This window comes from Rhododendron vialii, chromosome 4a (assembly GCF_030253575.1).
Source record: "Rhododendron vialii isolate Sample 1 chromosome 4a, ASM3025357v1".
Taxonomy (NCBI): Eukaryota; Viridiplantae; Streptophyta; class Magnoliopsida; order Ericales; family Ericaceae; genus Rhododendron; species Rhododendron vialii.
In genome coordinates, this window is record NC_080560.1 from 424099 (window position 1) to 440100 (window position 16002).

The 16002-nt window shown below is 36.7% G+C and overlaps 1 protein-coding gene across 1 annotated transcript; it reads left to right on the plus strand.

Moving 5' to 3' along the window:
- The first annotated feature begins 886 nt into the window (after nucleotides 1-886).
- Nucleotides 887-11382, plus strand: LOC131321842 (ABC transporter D family member 2, chloroplastic). The gene is made up of 10 exons (XM_058352806.1): nucleotides 887-1242; nucleotides 1464-1659; nucleotides 1890-1957; nucleotides 2568-2894; nucleotides 2997-3161; nucleotides 5266-5494; nucleotides 5874-6118; nucleotides 6206-6530; nucleotides 9001-9272; nucleotides 10884-11382. Exons 1-10 carry the CDS (start codon nucleotides 955-957, stop codon nucleotides 11064-11066), a joined length of 2298 nt encoding a protein of 765 aa, XP_058208789.1. The 5' UTR covers nucleotides 887-954; the 3' UTR covers nucleotides 11067-11382.
- The last annotated feature ends 4620 nt before the right edge of the window (nucleotides 11383-16002 follow it).

Below are 16002 nucleotides of genomic sequence, written 5' to 3' on the forward strand. Positions count from 1 at the left end.
TTGTTGTGCATGCATTCCACGATGTTAGTACTCTTTTTTTTTATCCGTAAATTCCACAATGTTACTTATGCGCGTAGCACTAGTGCAGAGTCCCCCACTACATTTTTCTAGAGGAATTGTAGCAAAATTAGAGCATCCATATCGGGCTCAACAAATTTAAGCCAAATTATAAGTACAAAAGTCATTTTTTAGTTTACATAGTTATTTTCTTAACACTCACCATATCAAACTCTTGTTGTAACTGTGCTTTATTGAAATATTAGTACTTTACCTAAAAAAAAACAATATAGTTTATTGTACTTGTGTTTTAAGAGCATCTCCAATCCACCTTTAAATTTGTTTTTAAAGGACTAAACTCTGAAAATGATGGTGAGTCTCAAAGATTCTCTAAAAAAGCATAAAAAATAAAGAAAAAGGAGAATAAATTACAAAATCTCCCTTCAATGTATCACATCCATTCTCTATTTAGGAGGAATAGATCATTTTTTTATTCACTATTTGTACTTTTTAGGATAATATTTGAGGGATCCATCGTCTTTTTTAGAGTTTGGTACTCCAAAGGTAAATTTGGTTGAATTTGGAGATTGTGATTTTGGAACTCAAAAAATTGATGGAAAAACCTCAAAATTGAATTGTGTTGATACACAAAACGACGCCATTTTGAAGTACATTTATTAATTTTGGAGTGCTAAAATCAACATTCTAAAATGCCTAAAGCAGATTAGAGGTTGCTAAAATTCGGAAATCTTTCACATTAGAGGTTGGATCCAAAAGATGGAGTAGGAAGTAGTAGTAAAAAGAGTAGAGGTGAGGACTCGGGTGACCACTAACCAGCGTGATCAGTGTTCTACCACTCAAAAGTAACCCTTATCAGCTGAGCTGCCCCATCAGGAACTGGAAGGAATATTCTAATACTCCACAGAGAGGCTTGCCGTCGTCGGGGGTGACCAGAAAATGATACACATTCAAGCACAGGCTCTCAGTAATATTGGTCCTTCTCGTAATCATCGCCATGGGTGTGGTACTATGTGCATCTTCACCAGCACACCACCCAAGAAATCCATATTGTTTTTGTTCCCAAATTATGACAAGTTTTCATCGAACATGACCTTCCTATCCACCGGCAATCCTCCAAGGACGAGGAAGAGGACTCGGAGTCGGAGTCGGAGTAGTAGTGGGAGAGACAAATCCACATTTTCTGCATCTGCTGCCACTGGGTCCCCTTCTCAACAACCAGACGAGGTCACTCCCTCTTGTTTTGGAGTATTTTTCTCTAACTTCACATTTTCCTTCCTTCCTTTATGATATGATATGATGTACTAAGAGGAACGCGTGTCATGTGTGCTGATGATACACAGACTGTCTGTATGCAAATCTCCAACATGTAATCACTTTTACTAGTAGTTGATGTGTTTCTCTCCGCCTGAACTTCCAACTACGCTTTCTCCAATAAATAAAATCAGGATGCCCAAAGAAAGGGCCCCGATCTTCCAACGCTTGCGAGGAGGTTCTGGAAAGTTGCTGCTCCGTATTGGTCGTCAGATGATAAAGTTCAAGCCAGGTTGCAATTGGCTGCTGTTTTTGCCCTCACTTTAGGAACTACAGGAATCAGTGTTGGTTTTAGTTTCCTCGGCCGTGACTTCTACAACGCCCTTGCTAGTAAGAAAACACTAGCGTCATTTTGTCCTCCTTTTCTAACCCTTTATTCATTCCATTCCATTCCATGTTATCAATACGGGTTATCTCTTTACCTTCACACACACACACACACACTCTTTTACACATACATACATCCATCTATCTATATGTAAATATGTGGATATCTTTGGATCGTCCTGGCAAAACATGCTTTTTAACTGGTCTTTGTATCTATTTCAATCCATGGAAAGACAAGGACCAAGAACAGTTCACCAAGCAACTGTTGTACTACCTGGCTAGTTTTGCTGGTGGAATTCCGGTGAGCACATTGCTGCACTTCCTTAGGTACTGCTGGCTTAGTATTTCTCTTTGTAGTTCTTGGAAAGCAACACAGTTGTTATGCTGAACGCTACTGTGATTCTTGTATCATGAATTGTACGGAATACAGTATATTGCACTGTTATACAGCTAATATGCTTAGATGACAAAGGTGTTAACACAGATGATGAAAATCCAAAGATGTTGCTCAAAATAAAAAATTGGTTTCACAACTGTAAAGATATTCATTTCCTTATACAGTCCAATGTCCTGCCCATTTCATCATTGGTATTATCCAGCCATATTTGATTTAGTTACATGACCACCATATCAATTACGAGTTTCTTTACCTTGTTTTTGCAACTACACTTGGGTGTTTCACTGTAGGATTCCAATCTTAAAAGAGCTTAGGTAATCTCTACTTGATTTGTTTGGATTCCTAGCACAGTAAAGTATCACCTAACAATCGATGATAAAAGTTAGTACATGGAAAACAGTGGTGTTCCTTCTTTCTTAATTCTTGGTGCTGTGGATGTTTTTTTGCTTGGATTGTTGCTTGGAACTTATAGATAGTTTGTGCTGCCAATCCTAGTAATACAGTTATTTTGCAGTTTTTTGTGTTGAGAGACTATGCAAGAGAAACTCTTTCTTTGAGGTGGAGGTCTTGGATGACAAGCTATTACCTAGATCGCTATCTAAAGAATCAAACATTCTACAAAATTCAGTCCCAATCAATGATTGACAATCCTGATCAGCGGATTGTGGATGATCTGAGTTCCTTCACTGAGACAGCGCTTTCATTCTCTTTGACACTTTTCAATGCAGTGGTAGACTTGGTGTCATTTAGCAACATCCTTTATGGTATATATCCACCATTGTTCGTTGTACTTCTTGTTTATTCACTTGGAGGAACAGCAGTTAGTGTTTTCCTGGGAAGGGTAAGTTCCCTATCTTCTACGATTAGTTTTGACATGGCACTGATTGCAATAATTGGTGGTATTTGCTCCAATTGATTGAAACTTTTCGATATGCAATTTCAGGGACTAGTAACACTAAATTTTTTGCAAGAGAAAAAAGAAGCAGATTTTCGTTTTGGACTTGTACGTGTTCGAGAAAATGCTGAATCAATTGCATTCTATGGCGGCGAGGAAAATGAAATGCAACTACTCCTGCTGCGCTTCAGAAGTGCTTTCGAAAATTTAACTGTATGGATCACATTTTACTCATTGATTGTTTCTTTACTTAAACAGATTTTTGTGTTTTGCTTGGGTAAGCACCTTTGTATAGAAGATTTCTTGTTTTCCCACTCCTTGTTTAATTCATTTTCCTTACACTCGGTATGGTCCTGATGGATTCCATGATCATACCATGGAATCATTTTATTTTTAAGATCATGGAAGCTATTTGAAAGCTGTCCTGTAGTGTTTATTTTGTTGGTCTTATAATGAGGAGTTGTACCAAAAGAAGTTTTAGAGGACTGAGACCATGTCAAAAAAACAGTGATATTTGAAATTTTTAATAGGTTCACATTATGTTTACCATGCCACACTTGCGCTAAATGAAAAAGTACTAAAAATGTGTCATATTTTTTTGCCAGACAAAGAGCAAACCATTGGTTATAATTTTTTATTGGTAGTGTTTGCTCACAAAATTTGAGTGTGGGTAAGTAGTGAGACTGAGAGATGGTCTTTTTTTGGTAGGAAAAAGTTGAAGAATGTAATACATGGAACTTTGACAAAACTAGGGGTCGGGATTGGGGAACATAGATGGTTGGCTGCTCACACACGAAGAGATTGAAAGAACATTTCATGTAGACGTACTGTGGAATCAATGGTTCAAAAGTGAAAATTACACTGCCAAAAAGTCATTGAAAGTGTGAATCCGAATTTTTTGGCTAGTCGTGTGTTATGATCTAATTCCAGCTGTATATGCTATAAAATACATCATAACAGGCTAGCTAAGGAGAAAAGTCCTTAGATTGGACATTTATTGACTATATGACGGGCTAACTTAAAGTTACTTTTCAGTACCACTGTACAAGTGGCATGCCTAGTTTCCATTTACGTCCCTAGTGACGTATAATACGTATGAGGAAAACATAGTATATTTATTCTGGCATAGTGCCTCATGTCATAGCATTATGGAAAAAACAGTCATAGTTGGTGGAGGTTGATTAGGAAGTTCTAGTCTCTTGTTATCAGATGCTCGAAGTTGAATAAAATGGTTTTAGTGCCAATAGGATGGCCCAAGTACTTTAGAGCTGTGTAATTTGTGCCGTGCTCTAGGTAATTTGTTAAGTAATGACAAAATGTGGTAGACTTGTTTAAAAATTGACGTTTATGTTATAATGCTATTTGTCTGTTTGGGCTTTTGAGGGCTTTCGAGTCATCTCCTTCTGTTGAGGTTTCTTATTTTGACCTCTAGAATTGTAGAGCTGTATGTGGTTTCCAATTGATTTTTTATCCGTTCATTTTCTCTTGCTCGGCAACTTGTCCTCCTAGAACTATTTTGCTCCTCTTTTTATCCTGAAGAAATTTCTTTTGCCGCTGTTAAAAAGAATACTATGAAGGATTTTTTTATTCTTTTTGTGCATTTCTTTGTTAGAGAGAGCCTAGGGATTCTAATGGTATCCGTTCAAACTTGCATTTGGTTTAGGAGTTAAACTTGTGGCAAACCAAACCAATTCCCTTAGAAAAAGATCGACAACCTTGTTGCATTCTGTTCCATCGTGCAAAACTGGATTGAGCTACTTGAAGGGGTCAACATGTGCCAGATGCTTGCAAAACTGGAGAGCTAATTTATTTATTTTGTAAAATCTTCACATGACAGAATAAAGAAGTGCGAAATGTTATGGAAAGCAATAGAAGATTAGTGGATAGTATGAACATAGCACGTATCTTGTGATTTCCTAACCAGAAAAAACCCATGTCTGATGCCGAAAAATAAAAATACTAATGACAAACAATCAACTGTATCTCCCCAGAAGGAGTTTAAACCAGAAAGGTCGAAGAAAAAGAGACTTTATATGGGGAACGAGTTGTCTGTCCTTTAAATATATATGTTGAACCTTAGTTCTTGTGACTTGTATTTGCATGTAGCTGTCCTTCAATGATAACGAAGGTTGAGAATCTTTCGAGTTCTTTCTGATTTGTAGATATCACCAAATGGTATGTATTTATGTGGAAAAAAGCTGAAAATCTTACGTAGTTCTATGGTGGGTGGGCATCATTCTAGTTCATTCTCATGGATACATGTCACCTTATTATGTCTTAGTGTCTTACAGTGTCAAGTTCGTTGTTACTTTTGCAGCAATTGTTGATATCTTCTAGAAATCTGGAGTTCTTCACCAATGGCTATCGATACCTGATTCAGGTTCTTCCTGCTGCAGTAGTTGCACCCATGTACTTCTCAGGAAAAATTGAGTTTGGTGTGATAAATCAGTCTGTCTCTGCTTTTAACCATATTCTTGGAGATTTCTCTCTCATTGTGTACCAATTTCAGGCAATCAGTGCCTTTTCAGCTGTTATCGACAGACTAGGTACTTTGACTTGCCTTCTCCATGTGTTTGGTCGTCTCTCTTTCGTAACTCCAAGTGAGAAAATTTTTCTAAGGAAACTTGCTAATTTCATAATGAACGACATCACTAGATTAAGGCCAAAGGAGATATCCTTGGCAGGGAGGAAGATGAATTTCTGGGTAGTGATCTGTATTATTGCAGATTCTTTCTAGGTTAAGTTCTTTTGTAGTTTGGGCAATGTTTTAAGAATTTTCTGATGTTTAATACTAATGTTCTGTTTATTTTTTTTCTCTCTTTTGAAAGACCAAATGAAGAAAGCAAAGGAGTGGGCTGAGGATATCTTTTCTGAGTTGGATGCAATTTAGCTTTATAAAAACTTTGATAGCTTTCATTTGTGCAGGTGAATTTGATGATGTTTTGGATAGCAGCAGTTCCAAACATCTCTCTGATCCTTTAGCAGAGATTCATCTTATGTACTGCAACGTTAAAAGTTTAACCTCCTCCGTGCAGTCTAATGGGTCCATGCTCCTAGAAAACCGTCAAGAGTTGCTTGATATTGAGAACTTAACTCTACAAACGCCATCAAGTAATGCTACACTCATTAGGGACTTGTCATTGAAGATATATGAGAAGGACCATCTGCTGGTTGGGAATCTGTTTGTGTCTTTAACATGCTAAGCTGGGTAGCTATTTTATGTTGAGATATTCACTCGTATATAATTGTGTTCACAGGTAACGGGACCAAGTGGGAGTGGTAAAACTTCGTTGCTGAGGGCCATTGCTGGTCTTTGGAACACTGGAAGGGGGGAAATCAGGTTTTACGTGAAGGATACCAGAGATCCTCAGCCACCCCTTTCTCCAGATGTGGCCCCTCTTGATGGCAGTAGTTCACATGATATACATGGGAATCTTGGGAGATTTGGTTGTAGAAATTCAAGAGGTGTATTTTTCCTTCCTCAAAGACCATACATGGTTTTGGGAACTCTTCGTCAACAACTGCTTTATCCTACGTGGACTGAAGATTTAGTCTCTATCTCCGACAACAATAAACCAGCTGGTACAAAATTTTGAACCGTCACCAGACTTTACCGGATCCCCTTTTTCTGTTGACTATATAACTGACCTACCTTTCTACGACCTTATCTGCAAAATGGAATTGTTATTTGTTTTACCACATTTGTTCAATGTCATTGGAAGCCTATACACAAAAACTGCAGAGGTTATTTCGTTATTTGTCAACATGTCAGGACTCGGGAGATTAAGCTTAGTAAATTCTTTGGTTTTTGGGCTGGTCTATGAATTCAAGAACATTAGCATGTGCGGAAAGAAGAAAAGGAGAGGGAAAGAGAAGGGCATTCTTAGTTGTTTGTGCAAGTGAATGTTAATTCACCCCCAAATTCTCATAAACACAATGTCCAATCCTCATAACTCAAGTTATCTTGAAAAGAATGTTTACATGTTACTTAAGCTACTAGACTTTTGCTATTGCTATAAGGTTAGGAGCCATAACTAAGAAGTTATTGAAAATTTGACCAACTAGACTCCATAGAGGACCCAATAATATCGTTTGACTTCTAGGGTGATCCGTGAACGACCCCAAAGTCCACGTTGAAGGATTTATGAATTACCAAAGTGCCTCTAATCTAGAACTGATTTGAAATTAGAATTAGAACTTACCCAATCCTGATTCTTCTTTCCATGCCAGTCACCAGGTGAACACTCACTATCTTTTGATAGTGGAACGAGTATTAACCTCATAGTTATTTTCTTACTGGGAGTTGTTACAGGAACATTTTAGGACTTCAAAGTAACAGTAGATGAGAGTCTCAGTATTGTTTGCTTGGTAAGTGCTTTTTTGTGTATGGAAGAATTTAGGAAGCAATTGAAGGAGATGCAACAGGTCACATTGGATGATGTTTTTTTTTTGTAAAACTAAGGGAGACAAATGGAAATGGATGTGAGAAGATGAGAAAGCTCCTTTCCTGTGATTGGCTTTATATTGAAGCTCTGGTCAAGTATCGGCGTGTTGGTTGTATCCTTTTTACTCTTCTTTCTTTTTCTTGGTTATATAAGGGTTGTGCCACTGCTCTAATTCCAGCTGTCTCATGAAGGTCAGGGTGGGTCTGAAAGGTGGAAATTTAGCTCCCTTTAGGACTAGAGTGGATTAGGAACATTGACTTCAAATGAGGGATCTAATTTATATGGTGTTGATGCTAGTTGCAGGAAAAAAAAAAGGAGCAAAAAAGATTTGTTGGCGAATCTAAGATTCCAAGTGAGGTGGACTACAATTAAAGAAACTTGTTTACGGAATGAATATGTTCATAACGCAATCAACACAAAAAGAGATTGACACCTAACTCTCTGTACGCATCAGAGTAACAAAGTTGTTGATAGAGTTAATGTAGTTTAACGGAAGCTTAAGAAACAGTTAGGGAGGTTAAACTGAAGGCTTATGATGATCTTTATCTTAAGTTAAATTCCAGCTACACATAAAGATTTAATCTTGTACATTTTTGTAAGGGGAAGATAGGGCCCATGACTTGGGAGAGGTGCAAGAAGAAAGAAACAAGTGTGATTATGATTAGTTTATTTCAAGGATCAACATTAGCCTTGTATTTTCACGCTTATCGGTATGGGGCTAATGTCCTTATAAGGCGGTATAGAACACAAATGTCACACTTATTGGTACAGTTTTTGCTACGTTAATGGCTCATGAAACACTTAAGTACCAATGGCATAGTTTAGAGAAAGAGGCCCAATTGCTATTTACTTCTGCGGTGATGTGTTATGTGTAGGATGGGAGGGGTGAGGAGAGGGAGGAGAAGATTGACCACCTATCCTTGAATTGTCATGTGGCTTTTGGCAAAGATTGTTTCAGTTTCCGGAGGGTGATTGGCTTGTTTCATTTTCTTCTGTGCAGATAGGGCCTTTGAACTTGACAAGAAGGTATGGATTATATGGAGGTCCGTAGTCTGGGCGGTGATGTGGGTTATATGGTTGGAAAGGAATGGCGAAATTGGGAATATAAAGTGAAAGATTTATAGAGTCTATTGCATCAGACATGCTATTTGCCTCCTTGGGTTTTGGTGTCTCCTTCAAACCTTCCTTTAACGGAATGCCATTATACATGATTAGCAGGAAATGGAAAGCGTCTTGTGATTTGTAGCTTCAATCTATTGTGTTAGATCTATGGGAGACTCAGCTACCTTAAACTTGTTTTCTGATTTCTGGAGAATGAGGAAAGGTGGAACAATTTTCAATATAGAATGTGGTTTTTGCAACTTATTGTAGTAACAAAAGTTTAAACCTCAGAGATTAATGAAATTTTTTTGTCTTTCAAAAAAAAAAAAAGTTTAAACCATTGCAATCTCCTCGCAGATCAGTTCATTAGGCCATAGTGGCTTTTATCTTTTCCAAGACATGACGTGCCAGACTTCGGTGGCTACTCAACTTTTGCCACAAGCACCACCCTCCCTGAGCGGGCATGTACATTATTCTTTTTCATTTGGTTCTTGATGGTGTAACAGGTGTGCTGCCTTTCTTGATGCCTGGATTGAACTCAAAAGATGTTTGTCTGAAGTCTCAAAAGCCTACAACTGATGATCTACTCCAAGTTTTGGAAGATGTTCGCCTTGGCTATGTTCTATCTCGTTTTAATGGTCTGGATTCGACATGCGAGTGGTCTTGTGTTCTTTCCCTTGGGGAGCAACAACGCCTTGCTTTTGCGCGGCTCTTGCTTTCAAAACCACGTTTGGTTCTGTTGGATGAATCCACAAGTGCTTTAGATGAAGCCAATGAGGTATTTTATGGGTGTTTAATCTTGTACTTCTATCCAATTTTTTATGCATTTCCTTAGTGAAAATCTCTTGTTTTTTCTCTATCTTTACTAGTTGGTGCTAATTTTTGGGGCCATAGCCATCTCACTTCATGCTTCTTGTGGGTCCTATGCAACTACAAAGATCTGGTTGAATTGATGATATGGGAGAACAGGGTAAAAAGCTTACGTGTGACCTTTATAGTGACATGGATTCGTATAACGATACCAAGACAGTAACAAGAAGGAATCAGACAGCCCACACAAATAACAAATGCTCCTCGATATGCCCTTGCTTGTAGCTGATGAATAGTGAAAAATAGAGGCAAACAGACCATCTGCACAAAGAAAGCTTGGAATAACAAAGAACAAGGTTACGACTTCCTAGGATGAAGGAAAACAGCTACACAGTCCATTAAATCCAGCAGAAACTTGCTCAGATTCCAGATTGTAGAAATTATGTTTGAAGTTCGAACATTCAAAAATTCAATAAGTGTACCAGATGTCTTCAAGAAGTGGTGAAAAAATACCACAAATCTTATCTCGAAGAACCGGACCAAGTAAGGTGTTTCCTTGGTTGCTGCTGTCAGCAGGCAAAACACCTTTGTTTTCTTCCTCCCTGAAGGTTTAGCCCGGGAAGTTTCAATGCGGATTGATTTAGGCTTTTTTACCTAGTTGACTTGGTGATTTGAAATTGTGGTTAAGTTTACTGAAGAAAAAGAAGAGGAGAGGCAGAGGAAACGTTAAGACAATAGGGTAAGAAAGTTAATTAGCTTCTACACCTGCATGTATTTCTACAACGGTAGAAGGATACTGCATTGTCTCTTAGACGAAATTAATAACAAACAAATAGTAAACATAACAATCCAATAAATTTATTACTGCTTACTATTATTCTTTCACCGAGAAAGATTAGGTGTTTAACTTCTTGATGAACCCTTGATTCTGAGCTAGCTTAAGAAACATTGGCTGGCATACCGGACATTGGCTGGGTCATAGGGGTGGGTTTCCCAGCTCCAGCCTCTTGTCAAACAGCTGGCTGACATATTTGACCATGCCAACACAAATTTATTGTGAAATATGTAGAGTAAAATGTAGTGTTTAATTAAGGGTTTTTCGTGATATTTAATGTTTTATTAATTATTAGCTTAATACTCCAAATATCTGTTTGATTCATGCACCCAAAAGGACACGGATTATCCAATGCAATTGTTTGTGTTAGGAGATACCTGTGGTGGTAAAATACAGCTTTCCGTTTTATTAAGTGTTTGGAGAATTAAACTTTAAGAGAATGACCAGTCATTTGATCTCCTACTTCAGGTTGCATGTCCTTTTATTTGATTAGAAGCAGTGAGAATCGAGTTTGAAATTCTATCAAACAAGGATTGGATTATTTGGGTATGGTTGTAATTATACTTTAGCATCCACATTGTTCAGGACGTCAATTTGGCAAAGGGGCGTACATAGGTGATTGGCAGTTTGTTGACATTGGAACAATTGATTTGAAATTGGCCATGACTTTCTATTGTCTTTGAGGGAATTCGATGATATAAGATCTCTCAACTATCTGTTCTCTTCTCTTACTTTTTTCAACAGGCCCATCTATATCAGAAGATTGAAGCGGCAGGGATTACTTATATAAGCATTGGCCATCGAAGAACCCTTTATCAGTACCATAAAAAGAGTGTACATATCACAACCATGGATCCTCTCAATAACCAGCGCAATTGGTACATAGAGTCCATCAACCAAGACAGCCCATACAATTTATCAAGGTAGCAAAGTGTACGTATGAAGCGGCAAACTTTGCTGACTCTCTTTCTCGGGTGGGTGTTGTCGATCACAGGAGGAAAAATTAAGCAGTAGTCCAGGAATTGGGCTTTTTCTCTAATACTGGGATGAGTTCTCTAATGCGGAAAATTGTGGTTCATCCCTGCAAGAATAGCATACATAGCAAGTCCAAATAGTAACAAACATCAATAGGATGGAGGAAGATGATTGTTGTGACGAAGTGTGATCATGGCCTCGAACTATTTCCTTGTACAAGAATGTGCAAATGTTAATCACTCCGCTTGATTCCCATTTTTTAGAGTAACTTTTTTCTCTCAGCACAGTTTCTAATAAATCTCTCTTTATCTCTCTCCACTCATTGCCACTCATTACATCTAAAATAACTTTCTAAAATGTAAACCAAACAAAGTGACATGCAGGCCGCCATGTCTGATATGGAGAGGGACAGGTAGATAGTAGCATATCTGTATGTGACTGAATGTAAAAAGAAAAAGTTCAAATTGATTGTGGTGCAATTATGGTATCATTCATTTCCATTTTCTAGGTTGTTTTTCTGGTTTGAAATACGAGTATATGGATTGATACCAAATTTACTAGACACGAAGTGGATACAAATACAAAGTAGATTAGGATCAAGAGAGAATAAAGAGAACACAACACAAGGAATATATTATTGCTTAAGTCTGAGCTTACATAGGTAGAGGCCTCTTCCTTTTATAGAGGAAAAGAGAGCCTGGAAGAACTATTACAAATAATTATTACACTTGTGACCAATTATTGTGACGCACCAATACACCAATTATTGTAACATATCAATACAAACACTTTGAAATCTCTTTGTATTTCACGCCTTACATACATATATGGACACATATAAACAATACTACATCATTCACCACTTTTTAAAAGAATGACATGATTAAAAATAAAGCAACAATTATCTTGCTATTTTTACTTTATTTTTCACTTCACATTTTATATTACATCACACAAAAATATTTTAAGTAGTAAAGTAATACTCCTTCGAATAATGAGTGAGAATATATAGTATAGTAATGGGGCAAAAGAAAAAGAAGTGTTCGTGAAGGCAACGGCATGGCGCGGTACCAGTTGAGAAGAAGTACTGCGTACTAGTTTAGTTGGTGTTCCTTCGAACTAGTAGTGCAATTTGGGGAAGATACGAAGGGTAAATGGGTACATACATATATACATACATACATACACACATGACACAAAAGGGTGCCGTCCCTCCGTTTATTCTCCGTGCGTGTTTGACCGGGAAGCTCTTTTTTTTTTTTTTTTGTGTGTGTGTATGTGTATGTGTATGTGTAGAGTAGTAAAAGTAATATATAATTAGCATGGGGATCTGGGCAGGTTGCGTGGGAATCCCTTTCCTTTGGGTCTGAACTCTGAAATAAAGGCGTATCCCCGTTCCCCTCTTTCTCCTCTCCGAGAACTGAACTTCATTGGATTTTGGACCAAAATGTGTTGGATCTGTCACGCCAGCTAGCTGCTTCCCAAATACCCCCACGGAGTTTCAGGAATTTGCTTTGTTTTAATTATCGCCTGCACAGCCTCCCACTCACCCCTCCTATTTTACCCCATTGATATAAAACGAATATTGTTTTTTTAATACAAAGTCTTTACAGCATTTGTTGAAAGAGCATGCAAAATTCGTCCGTCCCAATTTGTTAGTCTTTTTTTTTGAAATTTGTGTTATTTTTTAATTATTTATTTTTAAAATTTATGTTGTTTTATGTAATATTAAAAATATTATTTAACATAATTAATTGAGATTTATGAAACAAGATCCAAATCGTATATGAAAAAGTATTAGTATCAATTTAAAAAAATAATAGCCACATTTTCTATATGGTTAGGATAGAACGAGCGACCAACAAATGGGTATTGAGGGACAAATTGCTAGTTCTTTTCAAAGTTTTGCATTACACATTGAAATTATTTTGTGCTCCATGAGCAATGCTCCTCCTCCTCCTCTCTCATGAGTGTGTGGGTCCCGCTTCTAAGTGTGCGTATATTACACACTTTTGTGAGAGGAAGGAACATTGTTTATTGAGTATGGAATAATCTCTCGTTACGCAAAATATACAATTCTTTCAAGCTTATCTAAGTCTAACAAATATTCTAGAAGTAGGGGTTGATTAACGAATCAAGATACCCAAATTCAAACTCATGTTTGGCTTTTATTGAACTTTTAAAGAAAAATCGAACAGTCTGTTACTGGGGTCATTAAAAAATTCAAACTTTTTGAGATGGACCAGATTAAAGTTTATTTGAGATTAGCTCTCTTGATAATTAAACAAGTTTGGATATATTTTTGAAGTTTGTTAAGTTTTTCACTAGAGCTAGTTTGAACTCGATTTTAGCTCGTGTATGGATCGTACCTTAAAGCACTCTAAGAAGACGCCAAAATAAAGCTCATTCTTTTCGTTTCAACGATCGACAATCCATCAATTTTGTCGCACCAAACTTCATTAGACGGCTCCTGATTTATTCATGTTTAATTTGGACTTTTTTTTGGGTGGAAGAATATATAAAAGAAATTCATTATTAACATCAAAGTTACAACCTACCGTGTGAAGATATTACAACAAGGAGAAAAGGCATCATGAACACCAACAACACAACAAAAAACAAGGGATATATCATGTCGGAGTTGTAAAGACAAAATCTAGAGAAACAGTTGCAACAGTGGTTCCACTAGCGGCGAGCAGTTTTACAAAAATTGACAGATAACCAACCAAGTGAGAGCTATTGAATTTAAACTTAGTAATGAGTACAATGTGAGATAGTATGATTTACACAAGTAAAAACAAATCAAAATAAGTGCTGATAACTAAAACAATATGATGAAGAGATTAAACTGAAAGTATACTTGATCTCACAAGCTTTAGTTTGACTCGAAGAAAATTGAACCGCGATTATGACAAGCCTTTACAAAACAACCCATAGATGTTTATTTCGATTATAAATTTTCTTGTGCTGTTTTCATGTTAATTAAATTTGTGCACGTGATGAATCTATTACTTGTAATTAAGGGTTTGGTTGAATCTACTTATATACCTACCTTTCTCAATTAGGGCTTTTCACTATTGTTAACCCAGATGTTGAGTTAGGGTTTTCCATCGTTGGGTATGAAACTGATTGAATTTCTTTGTTTTTGGTTGGTTGGAATTTATACACATTATCATTGGACTTTCTCAGTAATGTTTTGTCGTATGTACTTATTCGACAAGCACATATGTAATAGGATATATAATGGCGGTGATTGAAATATCTTTCTAACTTGGGTCTCCCAAAATTAATTCAAATTATAGTTCCGTTATCAATTACCCAATCCTTTAAGTGAGGAGATCATGATAATAAAAAATGTGATTGAAGATGGAAGAGAGAATGAATGCTTCCCATGCGTGAAAACGTAGTATATATGGGGAATATATAATTACTTTGAATTGTATGCACAAACAAAATACTTGTACAAAATCTCGTCGAAAATGATACAAGAATGGTAGTTAGTTTTACTTGAAACGGAAGTACAAAAGATCGAGGTCACAATTAATACTCCTATATACAAAAACTAGATTAGTATAGAATTAGCGTAAATTTATGAGTTTCAGTGTCATTATTAGGCATGCACGTGGCTAGTAGTAATAGTGTAGTCCGGTAGTTTGACATATATATATATATATGCATGCATGCGGGAGTAGTGTTATTAATAATAAAATACTACATGCACTAATAGTATTTGATTTTGATTAGTATTAGTAATAGTAGTAGTAGTATTTAGTATTAGTATTAGTATTAGTTAGCGGCAGGTTTCCTTCATTGTTATGAGGCGAATTTGGGGATTGGGGTCTCCCATTCAACGGACAGTTTCCCAGGTCTCATCGTACCCGGCCCCTCATTATTATTATTATTACCATTTGACCACGATCCCTTTCCTTCTCTTCATGTCCAATACTATACTACTAATATTTTTCCTTTATTTCTGTTCCACATCCCCCCTTGGTTATTGTTGTGGCTCCATCATCTCTTCTACTAATTATACTACTCCAATATTGCGCGCGCTCTCTCTCTGTGGCACTCTTCAAGAGCAGAAAGTGGCCCACCTGCTATCTATGTTAACTCATCCGTATCGTCTCTTTTTAATTTGTCAGTCACTGTGGAACTAGTATGTAGTAGTATTTCATTAACAGATCTGGCTAGAGGTTTGCTTTCTTTCTTTGTTCGTTCTTTGTTGCTCTCTTTAAACGTACGACTGACCAAAAAAACTACCCGAAAGCTTAAATTCTTTTGTATCAATTTTGATCCCCTATGCTTATATATCCTACCTATACATATCTTCTTCTAAATCTAGAGGAAGCAAAAGTAAACTCATCAAATTATATCGATGTAGAGGCATGTTAAGAAGGTAAAGAGTTTGATGGATGGGGTTATATTTGTTTTAATGCGTTTGGATCAACTCAAGACATGACTCAAACCTGTGAGATCGAAGGTACTCAGGGTAATTAATGTCATGTGTTCCTTCTTCTTTTTTGGGTTTCATTTAATTTACGTGCATTTGAGCTTTTGAAGGATTAGTTATATATATGCCGCTATGTAAACAAACTATATATAATCATACAATTCTTTTGGAAGGTCACCTTAATGAAGCCAAAATAAAAAATATCAACTGAAAAATGATTAATAATGCTTCACTGCATGCGTTTTTTGTAATTAAAGATCGAGAATTTGTTTTTTTATCATGCATTGTAAGTTGTAACTAGTATGTGTCCCTCCAATCTAAATTTATGGATCAACCAGGGTTATTTTCTCCAACCTAGCATTGTTGAATCCTGAGTATATACATAGCTAAGTTCATTTAGTATTACTGTTTTTCTTTTACAGTGTTAATTAGCCAGCT

Excerpts from the sequence above, each read along its gene's own strand:
- LOC131321842 (XM_058352806.1), top strand. The coding sequence starts at position 955 with ATGATACACATTCAAGCACAGGCTCTCAGTAATATTGGTCCTTCTCGT. Across the intron at positions 2,895-2,996 it reads TTAGTGTTTTCCTGGGAAGG|GGACTAGTAACACTAAATTT; the intron begins GTAAGTTCCCTA and ends ATGCAATTTCAG. Across the intron at positions 6,531-9,000 it reads CGACAACAATAAACCAGCTG|GTGTGCTGCCTTTCTTGATG; the intron begins GTACAAAATTTT and ends ATGGTGTAACAG.